The sequence below is a fragment of the Pygocentrus nattereri genome, chromosome 9, assembly GCF_015220715.1.
Source record: "Pygocentrus nattereri isolate fPygNat1 chromosome 9, fPygNat1.pri, whole genome shotgun sequence".
In the NCBI taxonomy this organism is placed as follows: Eukaryota; Metazoa; Chordata; class Actinopteri; order Characiformes; family Serrasalmidae; genus Pygocentrus; species Pygocentrus nattereri.
Window position 1 is genome coordinate 10918616 of NC_051219.1, and position 19893 is coordinate 10938508.

At 40.9% G+C, this 19893-nt stretch overlaps 1 protein-coding gene across 1 annotated transcript in view; it reads left to right on the plus strand.

Annotated features, from left to right (window-relative positions):
• Nucleotides 1-19893, plus strand: part of pfkfb2a (6-phosphofructo-2-kinase/fructose-2,6-biphosphatase 2a) — a 40906-nt gene continuing 21013 nt past the window's right edge. The window contains exons 1-8 of the mRNA XM_017717909.2: nt 1-135; nt 238-374; nt 9292-9417; nt 9648-9744; nt 11233-11299; nt 11489-11563; nt 13979-14035; nt 15782-15906. Of these exons, the coding sequence (XP_017573398.1) occupies nt 257-374; nt 9292-9417; nt 9648-9744; nt 11233-11299; nt 11489-11563; nt 13979-14035; nt 15782-15906 (665 nt within the window). The 5' untranslated portion in view covers nt 1-135; nt 238-256. The remainder of the gene's footprint in view (nt 136-237; nt 375-9291; nt 9418-9647; nt 9745-11232; nt 11300-11488; nt 11564-13978; nt 14036-15781; nt 15907-19893) is intronic.

Here is a 19893-nt window from a genome sequence, read left to right on the forward strand (position 1 = left end):
TCTTCCTGAAACCAAAACAAAGATTCACAGAGTCGCAGCTCGACGCGGATTAAAGTTCAGAGAGTCCGGCGTTTCCGCGCGTTGTGTGCCAATGGAGTGAACGCCCCCCTGGTTTTTAGCTTTTTTCTATGCCAGGTAAGTAATTTGATCACACTGCCTCTAAGAGGAGTTTACAAGGTGACGTTAGACATGGAGGTAAACCCCCCGGGCTCAGGCTCTCCTCTCCCCTGAATCCAGCCTCCACACCCCGGCTACAATGAGCTCGCTGGCCGGCGGCGGTGACCCGGGCAGCGGGGATGGAGACCCGCCGAGAGCCGCGGAGAGACCCACCGACAGCAGGAAGACCGAGGGCAGAGCTAACGAGAAGAAATGCTGTGAGTAGTAACACCTACATTCATGAAGGAGATGGTTCTTCAGGGGTTCCTTAGAAATATGGGACCCTTATCGCTCATAGAATCATTTGCCTAAACGGTTCTTTGCATGGTGAACTGGTTCTTCAGACTGATGGAGATTCTATACAGAATATCAGGCTTGTAACAATAGCAGAACCCGCTTTGGTTCCATATAGTACCATTTTCAAAAAGGTTCTGTGTAGAACCTTATACAACACATTTTTGAGTGTTACTGGTGGTACTAAACAGAACCATTCGCATTCGCTTTACGAAAGAACCCCTGAAGAACCATCTTTTTGAATGTGTTGGACTATTACATTACTGTAGTTTACTATACACTAGTATAAGTGTCATAAATGTGCTCATAAATGATACTCAGTGCTGTAGAAGTCTTTTTTAGCGTTATTATGCATCTTTTTGTGTAAGGCCCACCTTTTGTGCCCACCACATTTCAGTCTTTTCCCTCTTCTTCCACACCCACTTCATACTATATATCGCTGTTGTCGGAACAAAATCTTGTAATACCTTTTGTCCTTTACATTGTGTGTAAATGTATTGATGGACAGACCAACTGAAACGGCCCAAAATGACTTGGAAAAACCTCTGGTTCCATTGACTTCCATTAAAAGTAAAGTAAGTTTTTTCCTTCTCCTGTAAAGTTACCATTTTGGAGATAGGAGATTTTGATCCAACAGCAGCGATATATATATATATATATATATATATATATATATATATATATATATATGTGTGTGTGTGTGTGTGTGTATCGCTGGTGTCAGAACAAAACCTCGTATCTCCATTTTTGTTGGTTTTTTAACATAAAGGGCAAAAGGTGTTTTCAAATTATGTTTTGTCGAACATTTATGATAAATGGGCCAAAAGAAACGGCCCAAAATACTTCATAAAAATGTCTGGTTTCCATTGACTTACATTAAAAGTAAGGTAGGTTTTTTCCTTCTCCTGTAAAGTTACCATTTTGGAGATACAAGGTTTTGTTGTGTGTGTGTGTGTGTGTTCAGCAGGGGTCCTACACGATCAGCACTGTGGTGAATCACTGATCTATGCCAGCAGGAAACCTGTCATAACGATATAATAGTGACGTGCAGGTCAAGACAAACATATTCGTTAAGTTCCTTCTCCTCACACAAACCGATCTGAGGTCATTGCTATGGCGACACCAACTACACACTGTACACGCAACGCTTTCCAAAGTCACCCCACTGACACCGCCACCGCAAAACATTCCTGACCGGTCAGTGGAGTAACCTGTCGTCTGTAAATAAGGGTCACTCCACTGATGAGACGGGAAGGTCTTCTCCTGGGTTGTCGGCGGCGTGACCTACAGGCTAGTATTGGCCTGTAATAGCTGTAATATTACTCCTCGTGCGCTGACAGAATGACATCATCACAGCAATAGTCGACGAACACCTGGTCACACACCCGGTCATGTTTCAGACAAAGGCTGCTGGATCTCATCAGCTCATCGTGACTGTTTAAATCTAATCAGGCCTGAACTTTTATGAGGCTGCTTATTCCATGATGATGGGAAGAGTTTGGAGAGTGAACCAGTGACGTCGGCGCTTCGTGGCGGCTTCGAGGCAGCTGTGTGTCGCCTCTGATGGGGCTTTAATTGGTAAGCCACCATTCGGCAGTGCCAATGGGAGACTGGAGTGAGGCTTTGGAAGTGGTTCTGCGTAGAACCATGAGCACCCAAAGAACCCTTTGCATGATTAAATGGTTCTTTTCGTAGTGAAAGCATTCTTCAAATTGAAGGAGAATGTGTTATATCTGATTCAATATAGAACCTTTTTGAGAAGGGTTCCATATGGCACCAAAACGGGTTCTTGTGCTGTTACGATATCAAGCTTGTAACAGTAGAAAAACCCTTTTTGGTGCTGTATAGAAAAATGTTCAAAAAGGGTTCTTCTTTTTTAATAACGTCAAGCTTGTAACAGTAGAAGAACCCTTTTTTGGTGCTATATGGAACCCTTTCCCAAAAGGTTCTATATAGAACCATCTACAGCACCTTCTCCATCTATCTAAACAGCCCTTTCATGATGAACAGAGCCATTTAATGATGCAAAGTGTTCATGGTTCTTTATAGAACCATTTTCTTTACTAAAGAACCCTTGAAGAACCTTTTTTTAAGTGTGAGCTAATACAAATCATGTGAATAGAAGGTCAGGACAATGCTTAAGTAAACTCTTTATATTTCTGTGTAAGCGGCACCTTATCTACACAGATACGTGTGCGCTGACGCTGCCAGACCTCACATCATTTGGTCTGTTGTGTTATATGATGAGTTTGCTCTGCAGTTCTCTCAGTGGGTTAGAAAGTGTCCTGGTCATTTTGAGTCAGCAGTGCTGTAACTTGTTCATTCATGCTGAAAAGAAATCCTTAGTGAGTCGGGAGTTTGGTTTCCTGAGTGTGGAATGTCAGTACATCATGCTGCGTGATGAGCAGGTTAGATCTTGTCTTGATTTTATGTTTATTTTCATCTTATTCTCTACATGTGAACGTCTGTCTGATACTGTGCACTGTGAGCTTCTGTAACCAAAACCAAATTCCTTGTATGGTTAGCACACCTGGACAGTAAAGCTTGATTCTGATTGTCTCAGATGAAGGGGCAGTCGTGGGCTGGAGGTTAGGGAACCAACCCTGTAACCGGAAGGTCGCCGGTTCACCAGTGGTACATGACTGAGGCTCCTTGAGCAAGACACCTAACCCCCAATTGCTCCGCGGGCGCTGCAGATAGGGCTGCCCACAGCTCCAGACAAGTGTGCTCACTGTCCCCTAGTGTGTTTGTGGTGTTTCACTGCCCAGATGGGTTAAATGAGGAGGTGAAAATAAGGGTCACTTAATCTTAATCTTAATGAAACCTGGGTAACAAGTGGACAGAAAGGAGTTCGAAGGTTGTCTTGCTACTGTGTATTGTCAGTATGGAACTCTGCAGGCCACGATTACATGCAACCAATCAGTGGCCCACGAATGCTATGCGAAGGGCAATACTGATTGGTTGCATGTAGTCGTGGCCCACAGAGTTCCATCATTTATTTATTTGTTCATAACTGAAAGATTTATGGTTTGATGGGAAATGCTCCATTCTCAAGGAATCAAGTCAAAATTGTTGAATTGTTCTCGGTGGTGGTGATAGGAACCAGACGTCTGAAGAGTTTAACCCCTTAACATTGTGGGCTTATTACGCACTAAAAATCGAATCAAAATGAAATCCAATCAAATCATATTTAGTGTCACATCACATTAACGCAGGTGCGAAGGTTAGTGAAAGTATTAGGTGCGTAGCCCCCTTGTAGTACTTCAATATACACATATTTTTAAAAATGATGATACAAGATTATATTAGGGCTGAACAATTTTGGGAAAATATCTAGATTTTTGGGACTAAATTGCGACTGTGATTTAAATTGCGATGATTTTCTAGAACTTGAGGCTCAGACCTGTTTTTTTTTTGGCCTTCCTAAATGAAAACTTTAGCATAAAATGATTACAAATGCACTGTATGACGGCTGAGACATTGTTTTACTATAGTTTAAAAACTAAGATTCCGCATGAAAGGCCTAAATGTTGCAGAAACCCACAGCAGGAAATTTATCTGGAAGCCTTTTAAGGCCCCATAAAAAAGTTTTAACAGTGAAAGTGCAAAACTCTCTGTCTGTCTTTTTCCCAATATGGTGATTATCACCTTTTAAGTAAGGTCATTGATGATATCTGATTAGTTCGACTTACTGCCCAGGTCTAATATCGGCTATTTGAAACCCAATTCCGGTTCCAGTCCTTTCTTTACATATTCATTTTGTAAAAGTGCCATGAATGGACTTTATCCACAACCTGTGCAGTGAGGCGTCATGTGGTCTCCGTACTCTGTGGAGGCTCCCCTGGCTCCCCCTACTTTCACACCTACAAGTGAACCTGGACTTGTTATCTGCCTCATATAAACCCCTTTGTTTGACCTTTGTGCTGGCAAAGTCTCAGTGTTTTGGACCTGAGTTTCTAAGCCTGTTCCTTTTGTATTGTTCTCCTGGTTTTGACCCTTGATTTGCCCTCCTGGTATTGGGAACATGGATGTGCCTTTGCTATTGCCTGCTTGTGTTTTGACCCCTGCTGTTAAATGGTGTTGGAATGCTCCAAATAAAGCCCCTTCGCGATCGCCGTCTACATGAGGTGTGTTTTCCGAAGATCGAAGTGTCTTCAGTTTGGAACTGACTGTAGTTTTACAGTCGCAGTCATACGTGAAAACTTTAATATCTGTGGTTCCACGGTGTCTGTACTAGCCAAGGTTTGTCTAAATGTAGGCAGGCAAAATGTGAGAAAACTGCTGTTACACTTCCTGCCTGCTTTCTGGCAGTTAGCATGAGCGCCATGCCACCAGAAGCCACCGGTGCCTCCTGCAATGATTTCACTCGCGAGTCGGCTGAAAACAAAACTGTCACAGAGGCGTTCTGCTTCACTGGCGGCTGTGCTTCTTCTACTATTCAGTGTGTTAGAGCAGCATGAAATCACACTGTATTCACAACTCTTTAAAATGTTACCACTAAGCTCATGCAGTGGTTTCACTGCAGAATATTAAAATAACAGTGGGGAGGTTAATCAAATAGATCATAACTCACTAAAATGAGTCAGTCAGAAAATCTAAACATATCAGTGCAGAATGTCACACTGAAAACTTTGTAATTTTGCTGTCGTTTTAATTGGAAGCAGCAGTTCGTTCCTAAATAATGTGGCTGTAGATTCGATCAGATCAAAATGAGCTACATTAAAGTGCTGGGACTGGATTGGGGGGCTCCCTTTCACATGAAAACATTGACTTTGTAAAATGACATGGTTCTGATTTGCGTTCCTTTTGTAATTAGCTAATGCAACACGTTTCATTACTAATGATGTAATCAGCGTAACCGTCTGAGTGTAAAGTGGAAGCTTTGAAATTTTATCGTGATTTTCATTATTTTTTAGTATTTAGTATTTTAGTGCCCACTTAATGACAGCCTGTGCTCGAGACACTCCAAGTCTCTGATCGGTAGATCTAATCTTCTTCTTCTTTCGGCTGCTCCCTTTAGGGGTCGCCACAGTGGATCATCTGCCTCCGTCTTGCCCTATCCACTGCCTCCTCTACTTTCACACCAACCATCTGCATGTCCACCTTCACTACATCCATAAACCTTCTCTGAGGTCTACCTCTTCTCCTTCTACCAGGCAGCTCCATCTCCAACATTCTTTGCCCAATATATCCACTATTCCTCCTCAACACATGTCCAAACCATCTCAACCTGGCCTCTCTGGCTTTATCTCCAAAATGCTCCACCTTCACTGTCCCTCTGATCTGCTCATTCCTAATCTTTGATCGGTAGATCTAATACAACTGAATTAGTCTAGACGCAAGCTTCTGTGGAGGACATAAGACAAAAAGACATCCTGACCTTTCTTATGAAGGCCTTAAAACGGTCAGTGGAGAAGTACTTCATTGAGTATGTTAAGGGAAAATTTGCTTAAATCTGCGTAGTGACCTAATAGATATATATATGCAGAATCAATCTTCTCCACTTCACTTGATGTAACTTTGCTTTGTTTACTATTTTTTTTACTTTGTTTTCTACTATTTTCAGCCTAAATTTCAGTGCGATCTCAGATTTTTGAACCCCACTGTTTGCCAAAGAATAATGCAGAAATGTTTCCAAATTGGTGGAATTCTTCTTTAAGCTATTGCCTATCCAGACAAGCACTGTTGGCACCATATTGTGTTTCTTCACAACACACGCCTCAGTCCTTTATCCAGGGTGTACCCTATAAATGATTAATGATGAGGAAAATTGGTGCATTTGTTAGCTGATTACCTTTTGAGGTGGCTTCCAGAACCTTCACCGCACAAATTAGTGCTTTTTCCTCTCAGACACACCTGATACACGCCTTCAACAGATTATCAGAGCCTTCATGAAGCTGAATCACAAGTCTTAGAGCAGTAATCCCCTCTGTGCGAGGGTCTCACAGCACTGGGCCTGAGAAACTGCGCTAGAATGGCTTGCCGTAAGCTGATATCTGCATGACATTAAGGCAGACACAGCAAGGAACGATCTCGAAACAGAAAGAGGTCCGCCAAGCAGAGCAGGATTCAGATGCAATAAGTCCTAATTGCATGAATTGGTGCATTTAGCCAACGAATTAGCTTGTGCTTAATTACTCCCCAACCTCCCATATCAGACTCATATGTCTGGCTTTGCTCAGAATCCAATTTCTCTCACAGGGAAGGCAAACATGAAGTGGTGGTTGCTAGGTAGCGGCCACGTGAAGGACTTTTGTCACGTGCAGATGAAGAGTTTGGGATGGAAAAACAATCTGAAACCTTCAGTCTAGTGCCAAGAATGTTTCTCAAGCAATGATTTAAAAGAAGGAACCTTCGACCTTATAATGGATAAGTAATTGGTTAAATATGGAAGCTGAATGCTCAGATGAGCTCTAGATTTGCCCACACTTCAAACAGAATGAGTTGAGTAGTTTATTTACAGCATTCAGAGCAGGTGAAGACGGTCCATGATGTTTGAGTAGATTTTTCGTAGCAGAAAATTACATTTTGAAGCAACTTTTAGTGTGAACTGCCTTGTGCAAGACCATAATTTCACAAGACCATGAGGTCAGAGAAAAGGTAAAGGGCTTCAGAAGCTGTGCTTCTCTAATAAACACAGATCTTTTGTGAGTTGAACCAGCAGGACTGTTGAACTCTTTTCTGATGAATCATTTCCAAAAGATATTTAATGTCTCGTATTACAGGCAGCAATGACTTTGCGTGACAGTTTCTTAAAGCACACACAGAAAACTACATTTCCCTAAACACTCTTAGGCCCAATGCCATTTCACCCTTTGCCCTACCACTTAGTCCTTACCCCTCCCTGTGGCGTGTTCACGTCTAGGGGGTAGGGTGTCCCAATTTTTGTCGAGATAGAGGGGTAGGGTGAAGTGTTAGGGCTACATGGCCCTCCAAACGGAGGATCGCTAGTAGTATGCTGATTCCCATTTCCAGCTTAAATGGTGCAACAATTACCTTCTAGTGCCTCAAGCGTCAGAACTGCTGCACCAGTTAAGGTGGAACGGGAAAATTCGAACAAGAAGCTGGCAGATAGTTGATTTCAGCTTTGTACCACAGCAGAATTAGGGGTGGGTGATTATAGATAACTGGTGTATCCCCCTCTTTGAAAGCATATGATGCACTAGATGTAACTAAAGCTCAGCAGCGAGGCTGCTGAACTTTACCCTCCTCTGCTGTTGCTGCAGACTGGCAGGGTCGCCTGCAGAGAGATGTTAGTAGCCTGTTAATGAAGTAGTGTTCTTTGTTATTTGAGGGTCCCATTTCGTAGGGAATGTTTCAAAGACTACCCCTTGTAACTCAGTTCCAAGAGTCACGGTGATGCTTGAAAACAAGGGGTAGGGGTAAAATAAGAAATGAGATTGGGCCTTTAAGTTTCAAAACATACCATTCACTGCTCACTCCATCATAGTGGAACCCTCAAGGCCTTCCAGTGAAGGCCTGCTGATTTCTGGAGGCTAAAATAGGTCTGATGTTTTGTGTAATCTTATTTCATTATTATTTCTTGAGTTTTGGTAGAAAAAAAAACAGAAAGGAAGTGGAAAGGGTTAAAATGCTGAAATGGAAAATTGTCCAATCTGAATTTTTTCTTGGTATTTGGGTAGGTAGAGCCAAGCAAGCCCTCCAATTGGTTGGGACTTGGGTCTAGAGTGGGTAGAAACACTTTTGTAAAACATCGCTTTTTTAGGCCTTCTGCAAGTTTTAGGTTTGTCACTGAATGTGTTTGTGTGAATGTTTTTACAAAGCTTTAAATGTCCATGTTTGAGCAAGAAAGGCCAGTGTGCACTAGCGTCAGCTGGTATTAGAAATTCCATAGAGGAGCTAGCAGAAATGAGCTTTGTCATTTATGGCCTGTAGCTCTAATCAACACAGTTGGCTACTGCACTCCACATATGGAAACTAAGCAGCAAAAACAGACAGTTCTGAATTTATCTTAGTTGTGACATTTGTGTAGAACTGGACGTTCAACCTACAACAGTTTAGCTCTGTCCATTCATGTTGAAGCAATGTGGAGTGTTGTTCCTGCAGAGTTATTAAAGTGGAAGCTATGGAGAAAAAACAATTAAATGTTGTGCTGTTCCTGTCGATCAGCAAATTGATCATTGCAGTCTTCCAAAGAATCTGCACATCCGAATTGAGTAGCTGAGGTTTATTTTGTATGAGGTTGCAAATGATTTCAGTCAGAACTGAAGAGTTTTGGACCATGTTGTACGCCTTTACATATTAATGTCACATGCACAAACTCAAAGGGAGGTCCGGCTAAGTATAAAATCAACATTATACTGATGAAGATGTGACAATAGTAGATCATTCTCAGAGAGACACGTCCTTTTTGCCTGAGTCCTTGCAATCGTCAGATTCATCTACCTGGGGAAGGGGACCGAAGCAAAACTCGTATACTGTGTGGTTGGGATGCCATCTGTGGCATCGGTTTGTACCGTGGTTGGTCAGTGTAGTGGTTAACACCTCTGCCTTCTACACTGTAGACTGGGGTTCAATCCCCACCTGGGTAAAACACAGTATACTATACCAATAAGAGTCCTTGGGCAAGACTCCTAACACCACCTTGGCCTGCCTGTGTAAAAAAAAAATGATCAAATTGTAAGTCGCTCTGGATAAGAGCGTCAGCCAAATGCCGTAAATGTAAATGTAAATGTATTACTAAATGTGCCTGTGCATGTTGCTTGCAATTACATATTTCCACCAGAGGGGTCTCCAAAATCCCCAAATTTATAAAAATTAATTAAGACCAAAAGTGAAAAATAAACAAAATGTAGAATACTGCCTTATTTCTTTTTACAGCATGGGCATCTTATATGACCAATACCTCCACTATGATTGTAATGATTGGTCTGCCTGCGAGAGGGAAGACCTACATGTCCAAGAAGCTGACTCGCTACCTCAACTGGATAGGAGTACCCACAAAAGGTGAATATGCTGCCTGATACTGTTACCTCATCATGTTCTCATTGAAAAATGCTTGTGACAAACCTGTTTATATACTCCAGTTTTCAGTCTTTGTCCTTTGATTGACAGGTTTATACGTTCGGGTACCTCATGTATTGTTCATGCTGACAGATGTTTGTTGCTAATCCTAGATTTGGCAAATCTTAAACACATCTTTCTGTAATTTTCTGACACTTGCATGTTTTATGCAGTGTTCAACTTGGGAGAGTACCGGCGTGAGGCCGTCCAGTCATACAAGTCCTATGACTTCTTCAGACACGACAATGCAGAGGCCATGAAAATCAGGAAGTGAGTAGGTGGAGCTTAAGGCTGGCCAGTAAGACAATATTTATTGTTATTGTCATGAATTACTTGACAGCATCATGTATATCATGATAACTGAAGGAACAACGAACAACTGCATATTTCTGTAAAAAGAAGTAATTAGTCCTCTTTCATTGGATTTAGTGCTCTACAGTATGTGAAATGTTGAATGCTGATTATTGCATTCATAGTTTTTGGTAGTTTTTGTCCATTCCAACTTATCAGACGTCAAAAAAAGTAAAGATTGTAACATTTCATGTATCATTCCTTATCCTGCTGTCAGTGTGATTTACGTAACTGGATATTTTCTTCTCTTAATGCCCCTAATTTTACGTCTAATTCAGGGGAGTGCATGCTTGGCAGTTTTATTTAGATAGCATAATGTAAAGTTATTTGTTATTGTTTAGAAGACAGGTTACCGCGTTGATCTGCACTGGTTGCATAAAGACAATAACATATTGACAAGCAATACATTTTTCAAATGCGCGGTGTCTCTCTGTGTTATGAAATGAGATTATAGCCTACGGCTGACAGCAGTACAGTCATCATCCTGCATATTCTAACGCTGTTGTGACAAAACTCAACATGAGTACACGATCATTATAAGAGCACAGGCAGAAACCCAACATTTACCCCAGTGAAGACGACATCGGCTAAAATAGGACAGCTGAGAGATGTACATAACAAAGAAAACAACATCAGCAGACAAACAAAATAACCCAAACCATGTAGCACCTTAAGCTAAAGCGTACTGCCACAGCGGGCGTAGTAGGGCGTATCTTTTCACTTATATCTTACCTTTGAAGTTCTCAGTTCGCAAATCACTGCCGGCAACAACACAGCAACTTTTCTTTAACTCAGAGTGACATGTTTATTTCTGTTCATGAAGCGCTGGAGCTCTAAGCTCCTTCAGTTTTAAGTGGGAGTGGTGAGGCTCGGTGTGCGAGATTACATTGCAGTTACGTTATGAATTCGGGCCGGGTGAGTTTACAGTTTGCCCGAAGTTTGATCGCTTTTCTTGCACAAAATGGTCCTTAATTAATTTTTTCAGACCTGATTATTAAATTAAAAAAGCATTAAAAATGTGTGCAGGGTTTCTTTATGAGTATGTTGCATTGGTTCAACATTGTACGACAATGAGAAGAAATGATATAGAGGCAGAAGTAGTGAGACCTGGCTTGTGACAGGCTAAATGAATTCCTCTGTTGAACAGTGTTGCTTCAAATATAATTTTGCAAAGTCTCTGGGCTTACATTTGCCCATTAAGAGATAGTATGACCAAGTACCTGCTTTTTATTATATTTATCTATGACTTACTCAAACTCTTCCTTTTACCGTTAATCCTGTAATGTTATTGTAAAGTGAGGAAAATGAGTTTGTTGCCCTCAGGCAACATTGTGCAGTAGAGGAGTAAATATAAATAAGGTTGTGCAGTAAAATGGATGCGTTAACTGTGTTCCTCTCACTCCTCAGACAGTGTGCTCTCATTGCCCTGCAGGACGTGAAGGTGTATCTAAACGAAGAGGGTGGCCAGATCGCCGTGAGTTTCATTTATTCATTAAAACTGCTGACCATCTGCTGTGCGGATGGAAATGTCAAGTCATGGAGAAAGTAGTCAGTTATTGTGCTAAGAGCTGTATGTGTTGCATAGCTTAGCTGTGTGTTCACAAGCTCCCTTCATTTGTTTCCGATATAAAGCCATCTTAGTGTGCTGTGTCAACCTCTGCAGGTGTTTGACGCCACCAACACAACTCAAGAGAGGAGGGACCTCATTCTGGGGTTTGCTCAGGAGAACTCGTACAAGGTCAGTTTCCTGCTGTGACTTACTCTACAGTGCCTAGTTGTAGCACTGAGTGAACTGTCCGTGTTTGCTAAAGAAACAGCCAGAAATCTTCAGACAGTTTCAGTTTCCTCACACCCGCAAATGTAGTCAAAACAGGGTTTAGCTATGAAGTTAAAGTAAGGAACTGTGCAGGCTGAATTGCTAAATCATCACGCATTTCCTTCAAACTGTCAGATGTTTGCTTAACTCAATCACTGAGATGTGAACAGAGTCATTCAGAGTGGTTTGATGTGAAAGTGGTAGTTGCAGAAAAAGTTACAGACTGGTTTCTTTACAGTGGTGGTGATAGGAACCAGGGGTCTACAGCATCTGCAACACAAATGTAGCCATTTTATTTACTATCCTAGATGACCAGTGAACCTACACGTGTCTTTCTGAGTGTTTACACCCCCAATTCCAGTGAAGTTGGGACGTTGTGTAAAACCAAATCAATAAAAACAGAATACGATGATTTGCAAATCCTTTTCAACCTATATTCAATTGAATACACTACAAAGACAGAATATTTAAAGGATAAACTTTGTTTTTTGCAAATATTCACTCATTTTGAATTTGATGCCTGCAACATGTTCCAAAGAAGGTGGGACAGGGGCGTCAAAAGACTGAGAAAGTTGAGGAATGTTTGGAACATTCCACAGGTGAACAGGTTAATTGGAAACGGGTGAGTGTCATGATTGGGAGCATCCCTGAAAGGCTCAGTCATTCACAAGCAAGGATGAGGCAAGGTTCACCACTTCATGAACAACTGCGTGAGTAAATAGGCATTGTGCAGCATATTCAGGCGCATCTTCAAACATCTGGCTCCTATCACCACGGCTGAACAATTCTGACTCAGTTTCTCTAGAACAGAGCATTTCACACCAAACCAATCGGAATGACTCTGTTTACACCTTAACCGATTCAATTATGCTGAAACTTTGAGCAGTAGGTGGTTCCCCTTTGATATCTCCTTTCTTTCTAATAAAACAATAAGTGTACTGGAAAAGTCCCACACTTTTTTTCCCCATGTGGTCTGAAGAGGTTGCCAGAACCTTTTCAATGCGGTTGCCAGGTTAGACGCAGCAGTATTGGGGTAGCAAACTGCTGGGAGGAAAAATTGTGAGGTAACATTATGAGAGAATATTTGTCTACACTCTTAGTAAAAGATGGTTCTTTAAGGGTTCTTTAGAAAAGAAAATGGTTCTGCATGATCATAAATATTATGAGTTACTACTTCATCTCACCATCATGTAGCCTGCTTCATATATTGTAGCTCACAGAGCAGCACTGCTGAAGTGTACTGGGCAAATTATTAGTGTGATCATAAATATGTGAAGATTAGCCAAATAGTAAGTGTTATTTTCTGGTTGACCTCATTTTAAATACCGTTTCACTCTAGAACTAGAACATCTGAACAAATGAAAAATAGATATTTCAAACTTTTTTCTACTGTTTACTGAATTTCAGTCACAGTGACGTTACAGTGATTCATACTGTATTTGCCACACCATGTAAGGAACCAAGGACCACTGTAATATACTGTAGATTTATTTGTGTGGTTTTAACTGTTGTTGTAGAAAGCCAATGTTGGCTGCTTGCTCGAGCAAAACAAACAAGAAGAACATTCGGGTTTAAAGCAGAGTTTGCTCACCTGTGAGATACGATGATTACACGGAGTAGCAGTGCAGAGCTTTTCTGGTGGCGACTGCTTCTTTGTTGAAGGCTGACTGTCTTATTTTGTTTATCTGGGGTGGCAAGAAGGCGTGGGCACGCTTCCCAGGAGGGGCACCACTTGGCTACGCCACTGGGTTCGTCATCTAATCACATTTGAAACATTGATCGGTTTTGATTACGATCATCTGCCCTGCGATGGACTGGCGACCTGTCCAGGGGTCCTGCCTTCCGCCCGAAGACTGTTGGGATAGGCTCCAGCACCCCCCCGCGACCCTGACGGAGAAGCGGCTTAGAAAATGGATGGATGGATGGATGATTACGAAAAAACCTCCAAATGAATCATCCTGTTCAATAGAGAATCAACAGGAGAGTCACGTTTACAGCAGATTACCAAACATCTACTCGAATTGATTGATTGTAAGCAAATAACTCACAGTGCAGTTCGCTGGAAGGGCTTGGATACCTTGAGCAAAGTGCACAGATAAAATACAAAACTAAAAAGAACCTGCATGAGAACAAGGACTCGTCCGTCACTAAAGCGGTATCATGTATCACATTGGGGAAAGTGTACAAACACACCTCTGTAAACCTCTGTATATACTTACTTGGCATATTTTCATCCAAGGCTGATCGACTGCATTTGCGGTAAAGTGAAAACAGTGTAAATGTCATTTTTCCACTGACCTCTTCCTTTAATATGGAAACTTTACTCACTTCTTTCAGGTGTTTTTTGTCGAGTCAATTTGTGACGACCCAGATGTCATCGCTGAAAACATTATGGTAAGTTGTCGTGAAATTCTTTCAGAACAGTGAACAGTGATGTTAACTAGAGATAATGGACCAGCTGCAGTGTCTTTAAATGCTGCAGCCAATGAAAACCAGCATGTAAATGAGCTGCTTCACATTAGCGACCTGCTAAGCGAAGCTCCGGTTTGCTTCCGAAATGGACACGATGACAGAAACAAAACCGAAACAAAAAATAAATAAACAAAAAGTTCTCCGAATCAGAGCGACGGATTTGAAGGAAAAGATGTTTTTAATTATGTTTTTAATCAAGAAACAAAGATTTTTTTTGTGTGTCAGAAAAAACTTTACAAAATCTTAAAATTCAACTTTTAATTGTAGGAATTATATTTCAGCATGTAGGATCTCATTTTTCACTGGTATGAATTCAAGCCTTTTTACTATAACTGCACTATTTTTCACTAAGACGAATTAAAGTTGACCTTTTTTCCACATGTTAAAAATGAATTTCACATGCTGGAATTGTCGTTTTAGCTTTTATTTTCTGTATTTATCCTTTTTTTTCTTGAGCTCAGGAATTCAGCTTCGTCTGAAATTAAAACTAAATGGCGACCGGTACAAATCAATTTTCACCCTAAATATTTACTAGTAAAATGTCATTTTCACATGTAACTTGAATTTCTTTGTAAAACCCATTGTAAATTAAAAACACAGGAGCCAATCCTGGAACTTGATGCAGAACGAAGAGGCGTTTTCACTTTTAGTGGCAGTTGAAAGTGTGAGAGGAATCTCTAAACGTCCCTCCACAACAACTGCGTTTGAATTTCTTATGTCAGACGTCTGCGACGATCTACAATCTGTCTCAAGCAGGTCTTCTTTCTTCTTGTGTTCTCCTACGACAGCAGTTAGACAGTTTGGCGAGCTGCTCCGTCCAAAAAGACCAAAACGTGTCTTTTAAATATATGGGTTAATCTGCTGAGTCAGCCTCTCAGTGGGAAAAAATGACCGTCAGAGTGGTTCAGGCGTTATTGTTTGTGGTGTTGTCATGTTATAAATTGCTACCTCAATATTTAAAGAAGATAATAGTGTGGTCAGGGCTCATGTCATGCAAGAGGTAAATCTTACTGATAATCCTCATTTATGAGTGAGCAAACATGTTACCGCCATGCTGTGATCATGTTGGTAAATCTGCTGCTGCGTTTTATGAACCTGGCACTTGGTTGGTGGAGTCAAAGTGGCTGATTGGAAGTTGGCTGCAGTGTGTCGTGCCTCGCTTAACCCTTAATTTAATCTACACCACCATTCAAAAGTTTGGCATCACTTGGTATCTCCGCTGAAAAGAATAAAAAAAAAATGTCCAAGATAGTAACTTTATAAGGGAAGGAGAAACCTATTTTACTTTTAATGTAAGTCAATGGAACCAGGCTTTCCAAGTGATTTTGGGCCTTTTCTTTTGGTCTGTTCATCATGAAATTTACACAAATTTACACTGAAAAACGACAAAAATGGAGATACAAGCATTTGTTTTACTGTATGTACAATAACTTCTACAGTGTTGATTCAAATACTATTAGACTATTAGACACCAAGTGGTACATTTGAAAGTTTTATTCAATATTTGAAAGATGTCTCGGTCATTTTTGAGTTATCTACAGCTTCGTTTATCATTCTGGATATACATATGTGTGTGTATCCAGTCGGTTTTAAATGATTGAAAACATTGAATCCAGGCTTTTGAAAAGTAATATAAACTGTAATCTGGGTCTCTGAACTCTCCACCAGGACGTGAAGGTGTCTAGCCCAGACTATCCTGAGAGGAACCGCGAGAGTGTGATGGAGGACTTCCTGAAGAGGATCGAGTGCTACAAAGTCACATATCAGCCTTTAGACCCAGACCAGCATGACAAGTAAGAATATATCACTTTATAAGAGGCGCCCTTTCACCACAGCTTCTCTGTTACGTTTCTAGCAGTCTATAGAATTTCTAGGCGTGTTGGTGAAATTTGATAGGAACCTGAACAAGCACACATTTGAATACCATTAATGACGTACAAACAAGAAACAACGTGGAAACAAGCCGAGATTTGAGAGTAACTGAAGAGTCAGCTTCAGCGCGTGAAATCAAGCGCCAGCCCAGCAGCACCTCATTTAAACATCATTTACATGCAGTACATCTGTAAGTCATACAGATGTTTCTGTTGGGGGCCAATAAGACAGCAGCGTTCACCAACTCGTGACCCGATGACCGCGCTCATAGACGGAGGTTGAGGTCACGCAGCGAGTTCACTGCTCCCCCTACTGACCAGACTTTGTGTTAAAATTATGACTGGACCGAATGAAAAGTGAAATAAATAGAAGGTTGAATGACGATATAATGTTGTGATTGTAAATAACTGCTGTATTATTACAGTGTATGAGATGCTTCTACACTAACTGTAGATTTTAGTTTTTAATGTTTATTGTGTGGGCGGAGTCAGTAGTCTAAAACAAAATGCATGTAAATAAGAACATCCACTTTTTGTTAGCATTATTGTTATTATCTATTTTTGTTCTTATTATTGGAGGATTAGGATGATATTGATAATAGTTCAGGTTAATTAAATGCAACTCAGGTGTTTATTTCAGATTGTTAAACAATTAAAACTCAAATATCCAAACGTAGATGAGCTCTGACTAGACGTTAGTTTTATGTTACAGATACGCCAAAAATAAAAGTGATGAATAACAAAACTGTATAATTCGCTTGCACTCATTTTATGACTGTGTGACACCTAAATAAGCGCCATCATGACCCCTGGTCAGAGGTGTTACCCACTACACTAACCAACCACCACTATGTTTCTCTGTAACGAACCATCACACATCAAACCACTGTGAGTAATTTCACATCTACATGATTGATTTCTGCTGAAAATGTGAAAGTTTGATACAGTTTCTGTTTAAACTTTATATCAGCTAATGCCTTTACATGCACACTGAAAATACTATCATCATCTGATTTCAGCATTATTCTGAATGCTTAAGCTATTGTGTAACCAGCATACTCCTATTTGTTCTTAGATTTGAATATCAGATTAATGGCATTCATGTAGACCCAAAGTTTTTTCATTATTACATTACTTACTGAACATGTTTTGTCTTAGTATCTGCAAATCGTTCTGCATTTAACATATTCATTTGTGCAGGTAATTGTGCTCTCTTGTTTTTTTTATATTGCAGCATAAAGCAGGATTTAGGCTGGAGCAGCTGGTCTGAACTCAGGCTGCACAGTGTATTTTTTGTTAAACTTTAGTGGGAAACTGACCTTTTTAATACTGATACCAGAGATAGCTGCACTATGCAAATGAACTATAACCAGTCATGTGTTTTGCCATGTGCTGTGAGCTTCCTGTCTAACCATAGAGTTTCTGTGGCTGTTTCAATGAATCAGGCTTTTCATGGAATTTAAAAAAAGGAAATAATTTTCCGCAGAAAATTTGAAGAAAATGCGGTGATTGTGCAGCTAATCAATTCCAAGATGGTTGCTAGGGTGTTTCCACACAGTTACAATTGTATTTTAGGTGGTTGCTATGGTATCACAGGTGGTTGCTAGGGGTGTTGCTAGGTGGTTGCTACGGTATTGTAGGTGGTTGCTGGGGTGTTACTGTGTGGTTGCTCTGGCATCCAAGGTGGTTGATAGGGTGTTGCTAGATAGATAGATTGATTCATTGATTCATTGATAGATACTGTATTGATCCTGAAGGATAGGTGGGTGCTAGCTGGTTGCTATGGTATTCCAGGTGGTTGCTGGGGTGTTTCTGTGTGGTTGCTCTGGTATCCAAGGTGGTTGATAGGGTGTTGCTAGATAGATTGATTCATTGATAGATACTGTATTGATCCTGAAGGATAGGTGGGTGCTAAGTGGTTGCTATGGTATTCCAGGTGGTTGCTGGGGTGTTTCTGTGTGGTTGCTCTAATAGTCCAGGTGGTTGCCTGGCCACTTCCTATTCCCCGTTATATGAAAAGCAGCAGAGGACCCTGCAAGCGAGTCCTCAGTGAATGGGAGTGAATGGAGCTCAACAGCTAAAAACAAAAAGTTTAAATAGTTACTAATCACTTGTCCAGAACTTTCCTCCAGTTTCAGAAAGTAGAAGAATGTATTTCACCAAAAAAGCAAAAGAAAACGTACATATCTGTTTCCTTTTTTTTTTTTTTGCTGGCCTTACTGCTACTGAGTGCTGATTGGTTGGTGAGCGGAGCAGCTCATTGGCTGTTCACGCTCACAGGCATCATAGACGTATATGAGACACCTTTTTGAAGTCCTAGAACTCGAGTTTAATAGCTCTTAAAAGTGTAACAGTGGTGTTAAAATGTTTTATGGTGCTCTGTTCAGGAAATGCATGTGTTCTTTTACATTAAAAATGTTTAGGCATGTATAAGCTATGATTTTGTTCAAATGCTATTCATTCATAGCCTATTCATTTTGGCCTCGCTCGGGAGCGCCCTCTAGCGTTTGAGAAACCCAGAAGTTCTCTGGTTTTACTGTGTGGTTGCTCTGCTATCCCAGGTGGTTGGTGGGGTGCTACCCAGTGGTTGCTTTGGTATCCTAGGTGGTTGCTAGGGGTGTTGCTATATGGTTGCTATGGTATACCAAGTGGTTTCTAGGTGGTTGCTAATGTATCCCACATTGTTAATTGTTTGTTGTTAATGGCTTTATATCATGGACTGAACATTCCGACGTTGGAACGGTGCTGATATATCAAAGATCCAACTCCAGCAGCACTGCTGTGTCTGATCCACTCAGACCAGCACAACACACACTAACACAGCACCACCACGTCTCTGTTACTGCAGTGCTGAGAATGCTCCACCTCCCAAATAGTACCTGCTCTGTGAGGGTCCGCGGGGTCCTGACCACTGAAGAACAGGGTAAAAGGAGGCTAACAAAGTATCAGATGGACTACAGTCTGTAACTGTAGAGCTACAAAGTGCAGCTATACAGTAAGTGGAGCTGATAAAATGGACAGTGAGCGTAGAAACAAGGTCATAATGTTCTGCCTGATCAGTGTATATATAGACTGAATAGCCACAGGGGTGTTGCATTACAGTCACTAACAAGTATCTACAAAATGGTAACTTTACGGAAGAAGGCCAAAGCATTCTTAATTTTCTGTGTAAGAAAATGTAAAGAGATTTTATTCCAGATCATTTTGGACCATTTTTATTGGTCCACTTTATTTAAATAAAGTAGAAAAATAAAAATGGACAAAAAAGAAAATACATGTTTCTCTTTGGACAACAGCAATACAAAATATAATCCCAGTAATATCAGTGTTGTGCAGCCCTGGTAAGAGTCTGGACGTTGCTCTCGTTGGTGTAGTCTTACAGTTGCACCTGCAGGGGGAGACAAAGTCTACATTTTCATGTTTTGCAGACGTTCACATGTTTATGTGTCAACATGTCCAAGTTTGGTATTTAAGTTGGCGCCAACATTTTTCTGGGTTTACAGTCACACAAGCTTCTTTGGTATCGTGTGTGTTCTGCTTTCACTCTTTAAAGCTGTGCTGCAGTCAAATGTGTGATGAACTTGATAAGTAGTTTGCTTGGAAAAATGCTTTCCCAACGGCTGTCGGGAATTTCGGATCAATAATTCCTTTCATTCTTCTGGCTCTATTTGTGGGAGAAATAAAGGAGGATTTACTGTGCTGAGTCACAGATCTCCTCTCGACTCCCCCGGGTATGTAAAGAGTGTCCTGACCACACCTTAAACAGAGAGATTAGTCAGGTTAATTAGCCAATTATCGTTCAGTTTGATTACCAGAACCAGATGTTCTGTTGAGCCGACAACATTCACTGTGTTTTTATCTACTGTTATAGAGTCAGCAAGCATCTTAGTATCAGATTACAGTGGCCAG